General features: G+C 57.6%; 5 protein-coding genes and 2 non-coding genes across 9 annotated transcripts in view; 2 read left to right on the top strand and 5 right to left on the bottom strand.

Annotated features, from left to right (window-relative positions):
- Positions 1-72: 72 nt before the first annotated feature.
- RPL23A (ribosomal protein L23a) lies at positions 73-2118 on the bottom strand. Its single transcript, XM_005154341.4, has 5 exons — positions 2021-2118; positions 1359-1539; positions 882-1058; positions 515-584; positions 73-140 (listed from the first exon to the last, which is right to left on the bottom strand). Exons 1-5 carry the CDS (start codon positions 2043-2045, stop codon positions 126-128), a joined length of 468 nt encoding a protein of 155 aa, XP_005154398.1. The 5' UTR covers positions 2046-2118; the 3' UTR covers positions 73-125.
- Positions 660-726, bottom strand: LOC115947354 (small nucleolar RNA SNORD42). The gene has a single exon (XR_004081286.2). It is a non-coding gene; the product is annotated as a small nucleolar RNA SNORD42 (small nucleolar RNA).
- LOC115947355 (small nucleolar RNA Z17) lies at positions 1132-1205 on the bottom strand. The gene has a single exon (XR_004081287.1). It is a non-coding gene; the product is annotated as a small nucleolar RNA Z17 (small nucleolar RNA).
- A 281-nt stretch (positions 2119-2399) lies between the features above and the next one.
- RAB34 (RAB34, member RAS oncogene family) lies at positions 2400-5269 on the top strand. Of its 2 annotated transcripts, none has more exons than XM_034068883.1 (11): positions 2400-2461; positions 3139-3225; positions 3310-3401; positions 3739-3804; positions 4011-4112; positions 4189-4253; positions 4331-4382; positions 4531-4612; positions 4696-4786; positions 4875-4982; positions 5080-5269. In XM_034068883.1, the coding sequence occupies exons 2-11, from the start codon at positions 3172-3174 to the stop codon at positions 5145-5147; spliced, it is 780 nt and encodes a 259-aa protein (XP_033924774.1). In that variant the 5' UTR covers positions 2400-2461; positions 3139-3171; the 3' UTR covers positions 5148-5269. The 2 variants fall into 2 exon arrangements, with proteins under 2 accessions (XP_033924774.1, XP_033924775.1); XM_034068884.1 differs by having other exon boundaries at positions 3100-3225.
- A 321-nt stretch (positions 5270-5590) lies between these two features.
- LOC117436955 (adenine phosphoribosyltransferase-like) lies at positions 5591-6562 on the bottom strand. Its single transcript, XM_034069094.1, has 5 exons — positions 6440-6562; positions 6205-6298; positions 5979-6125; positions 5797-5892; positions 5591-5718 (listed from the first exon to the last, which is right to left on the bottom strand). Exons 1-5 carry the CDS (start codon positions 6560-6562, stop codon positions 5591-5593), a joined length of 588 nt encoding a protein of 195 aa, XP_033924985.1.
- A 1177-nt stretch (positions 6563-7739) lies between these two features.
- Positions 7740-9704, top strand: PROCA1 (protein interacting with cyclin A1). The gene is made up of 4 exons (XM_034068946.1): positions 7740-7890; positions 8731-8863; positions 8967-9101; positions 9179-9704. The coding sequence occupies exons 1-4, from the start codon at positions 7740-7742 to the stop codon at positions 9702-9704; spliced, it is 945 nt and encodes a 314-aa protein (XP_033924837.1).
- Positions 9705-10604: 900 nt separating this feature from the next.
- Positions 10605-15854, bottom strand: part of SUPT6H (SPT6 homolog, histone chaperone and transcription elongation factor) — a 27476-nt gene continuing 22226 nt past the window's right edge. The window contains exons 31-36 of one of the 2 annotated variants that reach the window (XM_031053633.2): positions 15284-15408; positions 14757-14869; positions 14467-14544; positions 14213-14379; positions 12692-12879; positions 10605-12532 (exon numbers count right to left, since the gene is read on the bottom strand). In XM_031053633.2, coding sequence (XP_030909493.1) covers positions 12346-12532; positions 12692-12879; positions 14213-14379; positions 14467-14544; positions 14757-14869; positions 15284-15408 — 858 coding nt within the window. In that variant the 3' untranslated portion in view covers positions 10605-12345. The remainder of the gene's footprint in view (positions 12533-12691; positions 12880-14212; positions 14380-14466; positions 14545-14756; positions 14870-15283; positions 15409-15854) is intronic. The other variant, XM_034068687.1, reaches the window with a different exon arrangement.

Below are 15854 nucleotides of genomic sequence, written 5' to 3'. Positions count from 1 at the left end.
AGTGAACCCCAGAAGTTGGTTGGGTGCTCTCTTTCACAGAGGCTGTGCTGGCACAAAACACATGAGCCCCTCAGTGGTGTCACGAGGTTTATTCTCCTGTCTGTACAGTCCTCGGTAGATGCAGTTTAGATGATTCCAATCTGGAAAGAAGCAAAGCATGTTAAAACAGATGTTATGGTGGCAGGAAGGCAGAGCCTCCAACCAGGTATCACTGCATCTCCCCAGGATTCCTGTCCTCTGAGCAAAGGCTTCTTCATCCCAGACCTGAACTTATACAACAGCTTAATGCATTTTAGCCACAGTAACTTGCACTCAGTCACAGTCCCTCTTGCCTACCCCAAAACCCCCAAGGACTAAGCTGTCCGCCACTTCCAGCAACACCACAGTGGTCTTGCTTCTGAACCTGTCTTACTACATGGATGCTCCAAAGTGCCACAGTGCTAAAAGCACAATCCCTCATGTGTACACCAGGACAATCAGGTGGAAAAGATACAAGACAACCAATGTTTCTCACCTTGTTGGCTACATCCAGCGCATCATAATCTGGAGCCAGTCGGACATAAGCCTTCTTCTCTCCATCAGGCCTAGAGTGGAACAGGACACATGAGAACAGAGGCACACCACAACCCCCACATGCTCCACGTTCCCACTGTACCAATGTGCATCAGTGGTTCCTTTGGAAACATCACTGTACTCAGTGAATAACAACATTTACATCATTTGCACAAGGCTTCCTGGGTGTTAGAAGACCTCCCTGGTGAAGCCCCTTTGGTCTGCCAACATCTCTCACTCCCACTAGAGATGTGCTCAGTCACAAAGTGCATGTCTCAAAGCACTGAACCACCACAGAGCTCAATGACCTATTCTCCCCCTCTTCTCACCTAATCAATGTGTTGACCTTGGCCACATCAATATCATAAAGCTTCTTGACAGCCTGTTTGATCTGGTGCTTGTTTGCCTTGACATCCACGATGAAAACAAGGGTGTTGTTATCCTCTATCTTCTTCATGGCAGACTCTGTGGTCAAAGGGAACTTGATAATGGCATAATGGTCAAGCCTGCAGGAGGGAAACCCTGTGGTTAACAGCAGGCTGGAAGAAGCCATTTCCGCTCTTCAAGAGCTTTCTCTGGGGTGCATCAGTTGCCAAAGAAAGCTCTAATCACAAACTCTCAGGCTTTGGTCGCTTGAAATCATCACCTGCACCCCAAACACCCCACCAGCTCTCCCCAGCTCCCAAGATGGGACACTGACGAGGTCTCACCCTGAGACCTGCAGCAAAGTCCATAGGGCCCATGCAAAGAGCTGCTTCCACCCCACACAACCCGTAGCAGGGCAGAGCCCAGCACCCCACACATACTTGTTCCTCCGTGGGGCGCTCTTCCGGGGGTACTTGGGCTGCCGCCGCAGCCGCAGGGTCTTGGGCCTGCGGAAGGTGGGCGATGTGCGGATCTTCTTCTTCTTGTGACTGTGGACCCCCTTCAGGACGGCCTTCTTGGCCTTCAGCGCCTTCGCCTTTGCCTCTGTCTTCGGAGGCACAGCTACGATGACAAGTCAGTCAGCACAACCGTCACCTGCAGGGCCAGTATCCGCTCCCCTGCCTGTCCTAACGGGCCATAGCTTCCCCTTGTCCCAAAGGGAAGGATCTCATCAATGGAGAGCTTCCAATGGAGATCCAGGACCCTCCTCAGGTAGCCCATGCTCCCTCACCTAACCAAGACCAACCCCAGAACGCTCAGGGATTGAAGCTTCCCCTTATAAAGCCTCAATTACGCACTTATTCCCTCCCCACCTCCCTCACAAACCCTCAGCACCTAAACGGGGCTCATCCCCCTCAGATAACCTCACCGCTGCAGGCCTCTCCCGCTACCCCCACGTGTCCGCGGCCCAGCACCGGACTCCAGGCTTCTTTTACCCCCTTCAACCGCTCCACCCGGCCTTCCCCGCTTACCCCCATACCCCAGAACCACCTCAGCACCCCCCATCCCCACCCCATAGCCCCTCATTGCCTCAAGCCCTCACCCTCCTTCTTGGCCTTGCGCGCCATCTTGGCCAGGCGGAAGCCGAAAGGGGCTACCCGCGCCAGACCGCACGGGCTTATAACCTTAATCTCGCGAGACCTCCCCTCAACTCTCGCGGCACCGCGGGGTATGCCGGGAGTTGTAGTTCTCGCTGGCTGCCTCATTTGCGCATGCGTGAAGGGGTAGGGCATCATGGGAGTTGTAGTCCTCAATGGCAACGGGGGGCTCCTATCGCTGCCCCGACGGTGGGGACCGGTATGAGCTCCGGTGTAACGGGGCATGGATGGGTCCCAACATGGAGGCAGCAGCGATGTACACCCAGACACGGAGGAACCGGTGTCCTGACTCCTCCCCGCCGCGGCAACAGCCGCGGCGGGGAGGAGTCAGGACACCGGTTCCTCCGGGGCTGGGTGTGCAGCGTTGAGCATCGCTACCGTTACCGGTAACGGGGACACCCCCCCTCTCCCTTCGCTCTATTCCCCTGCGGAGGGGACCGGAATGGGACGGGGAGGGTTTGGTTGTGGACACGGATGCGGTGGGGGGGGATCGTTGACGGGCACGGGGATGGTCTTGGTCCGGGAGACAGGGATGGTGGGGAAAGACACGCTAGGGGACGTAGGGACTGGTGGGACACAAGGATGAGGGATGGAAGTGCAATGGGATGCCGCATTTGGGGATAGCTGGGACGTTGGAACAAAGTTTGGGGACGGGCATGCCCTGCGATGGCACGTTAGGGAGATGGGGTGGATGGGACATTGGGATGGCTGGGATATGGGGACAGACATATGCTGGGGTGGCACATTTAGGGGGTGGGGATGGCTGGGACATGGGAACAGCTTGGATATGGGGATACACACACTCTGGGAGCTTAAGGGGGCTGGGACAGGAGGACATCCATGCTTGGGGATATGGAGACAGCCAGAACACAGGGACAGACACGTTCCAGGGATGTGGATACAACTGGAATAAGGGGACAGCCCCACTGGGGACACAGGGACAGCCCCAGGCTGCTGTGCATGGGGACATGGGGTCAGCTGTGACACGGGGCCATCACCGCTCCCTTCTCCCTCTGTCCCCAAGCCCCGCAGCTGCCCTCGGCTCATCCCCATTGCCCCACAGCCACCCAGCCTGCCCCAACAGCCCCGCGGGACAATGAACATCCTGGCTCCGGTCCGCAGGGACAGGGTCATCACCGACCTACCCCCGGTGAGCGGGGGGACGGACACCGGCCGTGGGTGACCTCCTTGAGCCCCACGATCACACCCGTGTCCCCCTTCGGTTCCCCCGCAGTGCTTTCGGAAGGAGGCCGCCCTGCACACCCGCTCCTCCTTCCACCCCACCGTGTCCAGCGCCTGCCAGGAGCAGCGGACGGGCACCGTGGGGTGAGCAGGGGGGTGATGTGGGGGGGTCCCCCCCGTGGGGGTGATGGGGGTGACACGGGGACAGCCCCCCGGGGTTGGGGGTCCCCAGCGCGAGCGCCGCGTGGCTTTGCCTGCGTTGCCGTGTGCCGAGCCCTGCGTCACGGCACAGGAATGCGGCGCGGGGGGGACACGGGGGTCTGGGATGGGCTGCGGCTGGAGGAGGGAAACACGGGATGTGGGGGGCTGGGGGGCACCCCCCAACCGCATTAACCCCTCTGCTCCTATGGCTGGTTGGGGGGGGGGAGCAGGGAACCCCTCGCCCCCCCAGTAATCAGCCATGAGCCCCCCTGTGCTGCAGGTTCAAGATCTCCAAGATCATCGTGGTCGGGGACCTCTCGGTGGGGAAGACGTGTCTGATCAACCGGTAACTGTCATTAACTGGGAATGGGACCCCCCCGGGGGGGGTTAATGGGGTGGGAGGGGACAGAGGAAGAGACAACCCCCCTCCTAAAAGAGCAGCAGCACTGATTGGGCTGAGCCTGATTCCAATTGGGATCTGGTGCTGGGCGTCCCGCAGTTATGGGGTGGGGGAGCTGGGGGGCAGCTGACAGCCTTCCCCCCCCCCCCCAGCTTTTGCAAGGACACCTTTGACAAGAACTACAAGGCGACCATCGGGGTGGATTTCGAGATGGAGCGGTTTGAGGTGCTGGGGGTGCCCTTCAGCCTGCAGCTGTGAGTGAGGTGCCAGCCCCCCCTTCCTTCCCTCTGCACCCCTGTGCCCCCCCAGTCACCTCCTGCCCCCCCCAAGGTGGGACACGGCCGGGCAGGAGCGCTTCAAGTGCATCGCATCCACCTACTACCGAGGAGCACAAGGTGAGGTCCCCACCACCATGATCTTGTCCCATCACAGTGTCCCCATCCCCATCTCACCCCTCTCCTCCCTCCTCCAGCCATCGTGATTGTCTTTGATGTCAATGATGTGGCGTCCCTGGAGCACACGCGGTAGGTGACACACGGCCAAGGTGGGACTGGGGATGATGAGCAATGATGGGGCTGGATGGAGAGGTGAAGCTGGGGAGGGGGTCATGGGATGGAGGCAATACTAGAGTGTGCGAGCAAGAAGGCAGCGCTTGGCTGGTGACTCCCATAGGCAGTGGTTGGCTGATGCCCTGAAGGAGAATGACCCATCCAACGTGATCCTCTTCTTGGTGGGCTCCAAGAAGGACTTGAGTGTGAGTGTGTCCCCCTTCCCATGGGCTCCCTGTGCTCAGTGCGGGTGTCCCTGTCACCCGTTCACCTCTTGGTTCATTGACAGACACCAGCACAGTACAACCTGATGGAGAAGGATGCTCTCAAGGTGGCCCAGGAGATGCAGGCAGAGTACTGGGCTGTCTCGTCCCTTACCGGTGGGTCCCTGGCTGTGTGTGGATGCAGACCCCAGCATCCAGCCAGGTGATGGGGGACACTCAATGGGGTTCTTATGCCATGGGACAGGGGAGAACGTGCGGGATTTCTTCTTCCGTGTGGCTGCATTGACCTTCGAGAGCAGTGTGCTGGCTGAGCTGGAGCGCAGCAGCGCCCGCAGGATCGGCGACACCGTGCGTGAGTGCCCCCCCCAGCACCATACCAGTGTATGCCCCTTGTCTGCGCTGCCATCCCCCACTGTCCCCATCCCAACACCCTCCCCCTGCCCCCTTAGGGATCAGCAGCAACGAGAGCGACCTGTACCTATCAGCACCCCGCAAGAAACCCAAGTGCTGCCAGTGAGGGACCCCTCCATGTTCACACCTCTGGACCAAAGAGGGGTGGCCCCGGCCGGCCCCAAGGAGCCATCCCTGTTGTCCCCCTGGCTTGCCCAGCATGGGCACCCACGGCTGGGGTGGGCAGGAGCAGTGCGGCTCCCTTTGCTATGCAAACACAGGTACTCGCACGGGAGGTGTCCCCGGGCTCCTGTTTGTCTTAATAAAACCTTTTTTATGCTTTTTAAGAAAGGTTTGGGGCTTTTAAGGAAGGTTTTGGGTTGGCTGCGGCTTTCACTGGCCCCTGGTGCAGGCTGCATCCAGCAGGGAGGATGGAGCAGGGGAGGATGGTGGCTGTCACCCAGGAGGGATTGGGAACAGGCGATGGGTGCCTCGGTCATCCCCATCCTATAGAGCCAGCATCACTGTGCCCCATGTGGGATGCAGGGGGCACACACAGAGCCAGCCCCATCAGTTCCAGCCCAACTGATGGTGGTTGAAGCGGGGCTGCAGGTGTGGGGGGACGCAGTGGGAGCACTTGTAGTGCTCCTGGATCCATCGTCCACCCTCGCTGTCCTCAATGCAGATGGCAGCGACACCTGTGGGGACACAGAGAGGGGAGAGTCACCATAGGGTGTGGGGACAGTGGCCCCACTGCACCCATGGGTGCACCCTACCTGCCACGACCCCCCCGAGCCGCTCCACCAGCTGAATGGCCGCTCTCATGGTGCCCCCAGTTTCAATCCACTGGTCCACGAGGAGGATGCGCAGACCTGGCATGGGGCAGAGGCTGCACTGAGTGCCTGCTCCCCACACCAGCAGCCCCACAGCCCAAAGCAGCAGCACCCCACGGGCTCACCGGGCGAGATGGCATCGGTGCGGACCTCCATCACCTTCTGTCTGCCCGAGTAGTCGGTGTAGGGCTGTGCCACCGTCTGCACACAGAGGTGCCCGGCTTTGCGGATGGCCAGGAAGCCTTTCTGCAGCAGAGTGGCAGTGGCAGAGCCTGGGGTAGGGCACGACACTGTCAGACCCCCCCAGGGACAGGAGACAGGGACCCTGGGCTCATCAATGTCCCTGCTCACCCAGGATGAAGCCCATGGCATCGATACCGGCCACCATGTCAATGGGGTCTCCTTGGAAGGGCTGCAGCAGGTCAGCTACACAGTCCTGCAAGCCCTGGAGAGGGAACAGAGGTGCTGGGTGCCCGCAGCCCCTGTGCCAGCATCCATGGGCACTGCTGGGTGCCCTGGCAGCCCCATGCAGATGCAGCCCACCCCAGCCCCACCATGGGTGCCACCACCACCGGGTGCTGGGTACCTGCGGATGGCAGTAGAGCCGGGAGGGGTCCAGCCAGGCGTAGTTGGGACCCTTGACGTTGGGAGCCATCAGTGCCAGGTACCAGCCCTTCTCCTGGGTGGCAGGGACGTGGCACAGGTCCATGCGTGGGCACCACAGGCACTGTGAGCATTGAGCATGCTACAGGAGGGAGATCCCCCACCCACAGACCCCGTGGGGTTCCCCACAGCACAGAATCCCCCATGGCCCCCATTGAACTGCTCGTGGGCACCCCAAGATCCCAGTGTGCTCCATACCTGGGTGCTGGTGCCGAGGCTGAGCCGATGGGACTGTCATGGGGAGCGTCACAGACAGCGACAGCTGAGCAGGGACAGCCTCTGAGGTGCTGGGCCCCTGCCAGCACCCTCTGCCAGCCGGGCCCTGAACCACTGCCAGCTCCATGGGTTGGGGTGGGCACCCACTGGGATTCGTTGTCCCAGCCAGGCCAGTGAGTGGTGGGAGCACTGGGGTGTCCCCAGCATCCAGCCTCCTGCACCAGGGCTGGCACAAGGGTCAGCAAGCTGGGGTGATGCTCAGGGTGCAGCCATGCACCCCTATGGGGTCTTGGGGGTGAGGGAACTTCCTTAAGCCATGCACGTCCCTGTGGGGTGTTGGGGCATTGTCCTGCCATGCCAAGTGCTGGCTCCATCGGCTGCCCAATGTGCCAGGTCCATGCCTGGAATATCAATGGGATCCATGGCTGGGGAGCTGGCCAAAGGGGACAAGTGCTAGCCGTGGTGTGGGGAGCTGCCTGTGGGCTGCCAGCCCTGCGTGGGCACAGAGGCTGCCCCTTGGGAAGGCGCCGTGGGCATCCGTGGGATGGGGAATGGGGCTGTGGAGCATGAGAATGTAGAGCTGTGGGTAGCACCCATGGGACGTGATGTGGGAAGCATCCATGGGATCTGATGCAGAAAAACATCTATGGGACAGAGCCTGGTGCGGTTAGGAGCAGCTGCACAAAGGGATAGAGGGAACATCCACGGGATAAGGCACAGGGAGCATCTGTAGGACTATGGGGCTCATCCTTGTCCCACTGGGGCCGGGGGCTGCTAGGGGCCCGGCGCGTCACGGGGCGGGCTCATCGTGTTACCGGTCCCCGCGCATCACCCCACCGGCTGCCACAGCAACGGGCCCGGCCCCACCGGGAGGGGTGTCCCGTTCCCCCTGCAGCGCCCGGCGCTCCGGGACCCTCCGCACGGTACCGGGGCTGTGCCAATCCCTGCCGCGGGGGGGGCTGCGCGGGGCTATAAGGCAGGCGCAGGGCTGTGAACGGTGCGGGGCCATGTGCGACCCGGGGCTGCTCCTGCTGCTGTTGCTGTTGGCAGCCGCCCCCGGCACCGGAGCCGGCCGGCCCCGCGCCCGCCGCGGCCTCACGTACCCCGGTACACTGTGGTGCGGAGCCGGCAGCAACGCGGATGCCTACGAGCAGCTGGGTAAGGGCGGCTCACTCCGGTCCCGTCCGTCCCCATCCCGTCCTATCCCTTCCCATTCATTGCACCCTTTCCCATCCTTTCCACCCCTTCCTTTCCCATCTCTTCACGTTCCATCGCATCCCTTCTTATCCTTTCCCATCCCACCCATTCCCTTCCCAACTTTTCCCATTCCTTTACACCTTTTCCCTTCTCTTTTTACCCTTTTGCTTCCCTTTTCATCCCTTCCCTTCCAATTCTTTCCCTTCCCTTCCAGTTCTTTTCATTTCCCTTCCCATCCCATCTCCAGCCTGCTGCTGCTCCACTTCAGCCCCGTCCCAGTTCGACCCCAGTGCTGAGTCAGTCCCCATCCATCCTAGTCCAGTCCCATCCCAGCACTGTTCCACTCCAGTCCTCATCCCTATACTAGTTCAATCCTTGTCTGCCCCACTCCAGTCCCAGTTCACCTTTGTCTAGTCTCCACCAAAGGGCTGGTCCATCCTGGTCCCATCATTGTCCCCATCCTCATACTGGTCCAGCCCTTATCTACCCTCTGTCCCCAGCCTGATCCCTGGTCCATCCTGCTCTCATTCTGGTTCCCTCCCAGTCCCTATACTGACTCCGTCCTCATCCCTTTCTTGGTCCTGGCCCTATCCTTATCCCAGTCTCATCTGCACTGTGGTGCTTATGCAGCCCCAGTCCCCATCCCAGTGCCAGCTCTGCCCATCCCAGTATGATGCCAGCCCTGTTTAAGTCCACTCATAACACCGATCCCAGTCCTAACTTATCCCAGCCCCAGTGCAGCCCCGATCCCAGCCCCATCTGGTCCCAGCCATTCCCAAAGCCCATTTTCCCTCCCTTTAGGGGAGCACCGGGACACGGACCGGTGCTGCCGGGACCACGACCACTGCCAGCACATCATCCACCCCTTCACTGTGCGCTATGGGTACCGCAACCTGCGCTGGCACACCATCAGCCACTGTGACTGCGACCGCAGGTGAGCATCCCCCAGCATCCTTCCATCCCTGCATCCCTGGGCAGGGGGAAAGGAGGTTCCAGCCCCCCGGAATCCTCCCTCAGCCCAGCTCTGTCTATGGCAGGTTAAAGGAGTGCCTGCAGCGGGTGAATGACACAGCCTCACGAGTGGTGGGTCAGGCTTACTTCAATGTCATCCAAGTGCCCTGCTTTGAGTTCACCTATAGGGAGGAGTGTGTGGAGCCCTACCTCTATGTCTGGTGAGTGGCCCCTGCCATGGGGACTGCCCCCGCTCAGCCCCACTGGGGTCGCCTCATTCAGTGTCTCCTCCTTGCAGGTGTAAGGCATACAACACAGTGGCCATCGCGGTACCCAGGGAGCCGGTGCTGTACGAGTTCGGTGGGGAGCTCATTGACCGGGCAGCGAGGCCTGTGGGGGTCCCCCTGAGCCCTCCATGGAGCAGCACTGATGGAGGAGGCATCCCAAGGGATGTGCCTGCCCACCTGCCCTCATCCCACAGGACAGCCAAGCAGGAAAGGAAAAGGAAGAAGGCAAACAAGAAGGGGAAAGGTCTGAGAAAGAAAAGCCCTTCTGGAAACACGGAGCTGAGCGATGCTGCAGCCCCTGTCCCACCTCATCCCACTGCAGGGCAGGATCCATGGGTCCCACTGCTGCATTTGGAAGCAGCCAACGCCATCCTGAGTGATGCCCCAGTGCAGGAAGGCTTGGGCAGGGATCCAGCACCAGCCACCACATCCCCGGCTCCAAAAACCAGTGGGAAGAGGAGGAGGAAGGAGAGGAACAGGAAGAAGAGGCTCAAGGGCAGGGCTGAGGCACAGCCTGCACCAGAGCCACGGTCCTGATCCCCCTGTGCGGGTCCTGGCGCTGTAATAAAGTCACATCTGCTCAAGCAGATGGTGCAGCCTCAGTCCTGTCTCCTTGGGGAGGGAACATCACAGTGGGGGAAATCCTGGGGCTGATCCCGCTTGTGGGGATGTGGGAAGGGAGCATCTGGAGGTGGGGGGGGGGGGGGGTATTGGAGGGGTTTGAGCTGCTCTTTGCTGCTCCCACTGACCTGTGCCATTGTTCTGGGCACTGGGGACACAGCTCCTGTCCCCACACCAGCATGGGGCACAGCCCTGGTTCATCCCCCCTGCTACAGAGCTGCAAGTCCCAGCTCACAGGGTTGCTCTTCTCTGGAGGACCTGACCATGAATTGCATCACCCCATGTCTTACACTGGACCCACAGCCTTGCCCCAGGGCTCCCACACTGGCACCAACGCCTCCGGCAATAGCGAGGAATGGAGGCCTCGTCTCCTCAAACCCCATAAAAATGCTCTTTGAAGTGGGACAACAGAAACTTTTCCAGCCCTGGGATAAAGGCAGATGCTGCCTATGTCTGTGGATGGTGATTACCCCTGGGCTTGTTCCCCTTGCTCATAACCAGGCTCCTACAGTGAGGACAACACCCTCCAAAGTGCTTCTGAGCATCCCCAGTGAGAGCATCCCACACCACATTCCACAACAGGAACAAGCCGGAGCAACAGGAGCTCTGTCTCCCATCCTGCCACTCATCCTTGGAAGATCAGAGGCCCAGAGAGCAAAGCTGCTCCATGCAAACCCCAATCCCTGAAATAAGCAGACCACGTAAGCAGGGGAACACCAAGGCTGTGGGATGAATCTCACCCTCTGGAGCACTGCTAACGGGTGCAGAGTCCTTATGGCCACCACAGCAAGCACAGACCTGGGGCTCGGAGGCAGCTTCCCAAAAGTAGAGTTTTTATTGAGGGTAAGGGTGAAACTAAACCCAAAAGGAGCCAAACTAAAGGGAGCAGGCACTGCACAACCAACCCCCAGCCCTGGGTCCGACACTTCCCTATGGAGGAGCTGCTCCCGCTCCAATTCCTATCATATGGAGTTCAGAACATAAGAAAATAGCGTTAAGGTCAGTACAGCTGCAAGTGCAGCAGCCCCGGGCCCCACACACGTCCCCAGCCCGGCCTGCGGGGGGGGGGGACAGCACCGTGGCAGCCCCCCCAGTACTGCAGAGGAGATGGTGCCCAAGCCAGGACCTGCATTTCTCTGTGGAAACAGCTTTGCTTTGTCTCCTGGGTTGCTGCCATTCTTCAGGAGCATTTACATGCAAAAAGACCTTTGTTTTCTTAGGATCTGCTGTTCTTGCTCACTTCCTAGAGAGAGGAGCCTGACCAGGAGCCCTTGGAAGGAACAAAGGCTCTGCTTCCATAGAAAATCCCTACTAACAAAGCAGGAGAGAGGCAAGTGTGTGCAGCAGCAACGTCCCAGTTCAGGAATGGCTCTCGGTGCTGCAATACCACAGTGGGCTGTTTCTGACATGTCCAAAGTTATCCAACATTACCTGCCCCTTCCCAAGACCCCCCCAGTACCTCTCCCAGCCAGAGAGACACCAGATTCCAGGAGATATCCCGGCTATCAATGTGATGTCTCTGTAAGACGCATCCAAACCAAACCATTATTCATCAGCACAACAGAAATCAGCTTCTCCAGGAGAGTTTCAGCACACTCCAAGCAACAAAACGAAGGAGCATCCACTTCCACCACTGAACTCTGCTTCTAAGCAAATCCAGGCAGGCAGCAGAGGGTGCAGGCAGGAAAGCTCTCAGCTAGAGCTCAGTAGAAACACTATTTATTCACCCCTCTTGGTTACAAAGTGGGCAGGGTTAAGCAGATACGGAGCAGGATGCCATGCACGCCCGGCTGCTTCGTGTTCTCCACCATAGGAGCAGCTGTGTTCCAGGCCCACGTGTCTGTCCCATGCTTGGGATGGCTGCTGGTGGCTGCTGCTTTGCTTTGCAGTCTGATTAGAAAAGAAATAATAAATCAAAACTAAATAAATATTGTTCCAAAAAGAAGCCAAAGGAAGGAGCAAGCCTTTGGTACGAGAGCAAGACTCCGAGCTCCAGAGCTGCTGTGCTGGACCCCTATGAACACAGCCAGGGGTTGGCAGAGCATGAAACCATGGAGCAAACCAACCACAGAAACTGAGAACTTGGGTTTGCTTGACACAAACCCTGTGGTTTCTGTGCTCTCAGGGCTCAGGGAGGTGACAGTCAGGGTTTGGGAGAATCCAGATGTAACAGGCTCACTCCAGGCCCATGGTCTGCGCTTCCAGCTACGTTTGCTTCCTAGTCTTTGTAGTGAAAGCAGAACTGCTGCACATGGACAAGAACAGACTCATTTGACATCAGAATTACTTTGCTGAGCATCCTAAATGGCGAACCAGGGCCTAGAACACAGAGGCCATTGCAGTGTCCCTTCCTATAATTTTATATATATAGTATATGTATTTAGACCAGCCCTGCCAAGTCTTTTCATTTGCTCAGGTGCACCTCACTAAGAGTCACTTCCCACGATGTATAAAACAGGAGTTATGTGGCTAAGGGAAGAGAAGTTGTTTTCAACTGTTCACTCTCTTCTCCCCTTCCCAGAAGAGAGTGGAGGTGTCAGGTCAGGTCCAGCAGCACCTATCGATCCATCTCATCCAGCAGTGGTGTGGCATCCCCAGCGATGGACATGGGTGTGCTCTCGATCATGGGGCTGGGAGACGGGCGAGGAGTCAACCTCTGCTTCTGTTTCCTCCTTTCAGCCTCCTTCTCCTGCAGCCACTGCTCGGCCATCTTCCCCCAGTCGATGGCAGCATGATTGGTGGTCCTGCAATGACACAGGCACAACATCAGGCACATGGCAGGAGAGATTCCAAACCCTCCCTCCCCAAGGATCCCATGCAGGAAGGGAGCAAGGCAAGCCCACCACACAGATATCAGGATGGGACACACAGATACATGTGCACCCAGCACTGGGGTCACTCACTTTGGCTGCTGCCTCTGCCTGGAGCTGGATGATGGCTGGGACTGTGTCTGGGACTGGGTGGACTGGGGTGTGGTGTTGGCCTGGAGCTGGTACTGGGGCGTTGTGATCGGCTGGCTGGGGGTAGTGTAGGAGTAACTGGGGGTCATCAGAGGGGTGGCCACCGGTTGCTGTGCTGGAGTTGTGAAGACCTGCAGAGAGAAGATGGTGTTAGAACAGAGGGCAAGATCTGCTGGGCCCTGCATTGCCCTGCTTGCCCAGGAGGCTGGTGCATGTCCTCACTGTGCACTCCCAGCCCTGCTGGAGCCCCTCAAGGAGAAGTTTGCACTGACTATTGCCCAGGGAATGGGGGCTGCAGGGCCGAAGTAACAACACCCTGCTGAGCACAGGGCATTTGTGCCCCTGAGATCTATCACCCACCCAACCTGGCCACCACATCCTGCCTTCCTTCCCTACACAGGGTATAAGGGGAGATGCTTAAGCCAAGCAGAGGTAAGGGCTGTAAGAGATGGGCACAGGAGACACTTGGGGCAAGCTAGCAGGAATGATGTCCCACAGTGGGCTTGAAGAACAGATGAATTCTTTTCCTGTGAGCACAGCAGCTTCCGAGATGGCTCCTTCCCAGATCCCAAGCTGGCTGGCTCAGCCCAAAGGAGTGTTTAGTCTCTGCCTCCCAGTATTCATCTTCCCTTTCCTTCAGATTGTCTTGATGATTAACACATTGGGTTATGCACAGTTCCTGCCTCTCCCCAGTGCCGACTGTGCCAAACTCCATGAAAGCCTCCCAAGGTGGTCTAAAAGAGGATCACTCCTCCCTGCAAGCCTTGTCTTGCAGCACCTCTTCATAAGATCTCTAGTGGCTGGGAGTGTTTTTTGTACCCAGTTATTCTGCAGCTGGATTTAGCATTGACGGAGCTGGCAGTGTGGGCTGGGAGGAGGCAGGCACCAGCACACATGAGGAAAGGCTTCAGTGTAAGCTGAAACTGCCCAATTCCATCTTATTCCCTAAAAAGCCCCTGGGTATTGGGTCAGGCTGAGGTGTTCTCCTGCCGGTGCAGCTCGGAGATTAGCACGCTGAGCTGAAAAGCCCTGCAAGCTCAGCACATAGTTTCATAGCTAATCTCTTCCCCCTGGCAGCTCACGTTGCCAGTTCAGGGGTACAATCAGGAGGTTGTGCACCCTCTGCTAGATCCCACCTCTCCACCCTGCCACATTCCTTGGGGGCCAGACCCAATGTGCTACTTGCTTCCACTCTCACCAGAGCAGGGCTGTGTTATGGGCTTCTTTCTTCAGCCACAGAAGGCAAGAAGAAGCCTGGTACAAGAATCCAGCCAGGCTCCCACTGGGTACCACAAATAGGACGCAGGCAACAAGTAACCCCTGAGGCTCCCAGTGGGATGGTTTCTAGCAACAAGGAGAAGCCATGCAGCCCCTCCTCTCATGAACCTCATAGTCACAGAATACTAGGTCAGAAAGGACCTCAAGGACCATCTGGTCCAACCTTTACACTTAAGTGACACCTACGTGGTATGCACTGCTCCCGCCTCCGCTGCCTCCATAGCCATACTGACTGGATGCCCACTGTGCAGGGGTGGCATTTGGATTCTGTCCCTGGCCTGTCACAGCAGCAATGGCACTGAACATCTGGGAAGTCATGTTCTGTGGTAGAGCATTCACTGCACGGGTCAGGTCTGCAAGAAAGATCCACCACTTAGAGAAAGCAGAGCTTGAATGAGGAACTCGCATCCCAGTTCCAACCAGGAAAGGCTTGCACTGACCTGCCAGGTTAATGTTAGCTGGAGTAGCATTAATGGAGGCTGGAGTCCTGGTCCGACTGCTACTGCTTGGGGTAATACCTGTATGAAATACAAAGCAAGAGAGATGGATTAGTTCTCCTGGAAGAGCAGCTGAAATTCAGGATTTGAATAAGCAGGCAACAGGCTATGTTACCAGGGAATGATGTGAGCGGGAGGCTAAGGGAGAGGAAAGGGACAAGCCCAACATTTGCTGCAGGGCCACTTGGCTGAACGGCAAGACAGCTGAGGCATTCAAGTTTTAGGATGCTCACCTGGAACAGGGTCCTGATAATGATCCTTAAACCATCGGAAGAGTCCATTCACAGTAGGGAAGACCTGGCCCCGGTAGCGGAATCCTTCTGGTGTCACTGTCACATATTCTATCCTGTGAGGAGTGGTGAATGCAGGAGAGGATACGAGGTTGCAGACTGCTTCAGTCATACCTCTGCCCTCACACTGACAGGTCACAGTCAGAACAGGCATGGACATACTGAACAGTCAGACCTACCAAAATACCATTCCTTTCCAAGCAAAATCTATCAATCTCTGCCTATACTCCTGTGACACACCCTGCACAGGGTGGTACTGCTTGTAGCAGCCAGCTGGTTAGAAACACAAGTCTCTGGGGTAAGATTTACTCCATTCATGGGTCCTCTATTGTTAGGAGGCCACAGCCTGGGTAAGGGAGGCATGACTTTTACAGGGAAACTGACAGAGCTCGAAGGAAATCTGGAAGCAGTAAGCTGAGGTGTGGTACTGGCAGCACTCAACTGCAGATGTTGGCCTGCTTCTCATTTACCTTGGTTTGCCTCGAGGCTGATATCCCAAGAGGAATTTGCCAGGTAGATCTTTACATGCACTAATAAAGTAGGGAATAAACGTAGGCTTCTCTTTCTTGGTCTTTATCAGCAGCTCTTCCAGCTTCTAATTAAAGAGAGAAAGAAGAGAAATGCCCAAGGAGAGTCTACATCTCCATCAACACACAGAGCCCATGGATATCTCCCTCCATGCTGTGGTCAGCCATTTTTCCTCCGAGCCCCGATGCTCACAATCCAACAAGGAACACCGGCCCCACTGCTTCTGCATGAAGCTGGTGCACAAATGTCAGCAGGTCACAGAAAGCAAACTACTCTCAGTGACATTTGCTGAACAGGGCCTCCCTTTGCTGCTCTGGCAGCACACCATACTCCCATTGCTCTCGTATCTCCACTACACCCAGACAGAATCTCCTATAGCTATGGCTGGAAAGTGACTGCCAAGCCCCAGGCAACAAGAGGAAGACCAGAGAGTGCATTCCAGCAGCAGCTTCTGACAGACACAAAGAGTTTAAGACCTGTCCTGAGACAAAGGAATTTATGTAATACCCCTAT

The sequence above is a fragment of the Melopsittacus undulatus genome, chromosome 13, assembly GCF_012275295.1.
Source record: "Melopsittacus undulatus isolate bMelUnd1 chromosome 13, bMelUnd1.mat.Z, whole genome shotgun sequence".
In the NCBI taxonomy this organism is placed as follows: Eukaryota; Metazoa; Chordata; class Aves; order Psittaciformes; family Psittaculidae; genus Melopsittacus; species Melopsittacus undulatus.
The sequence above is the reverse complement of the archived record's forward strand: the minus strand, read 5'-3'. Positions and strand labels throughout refer to the sequence as shown.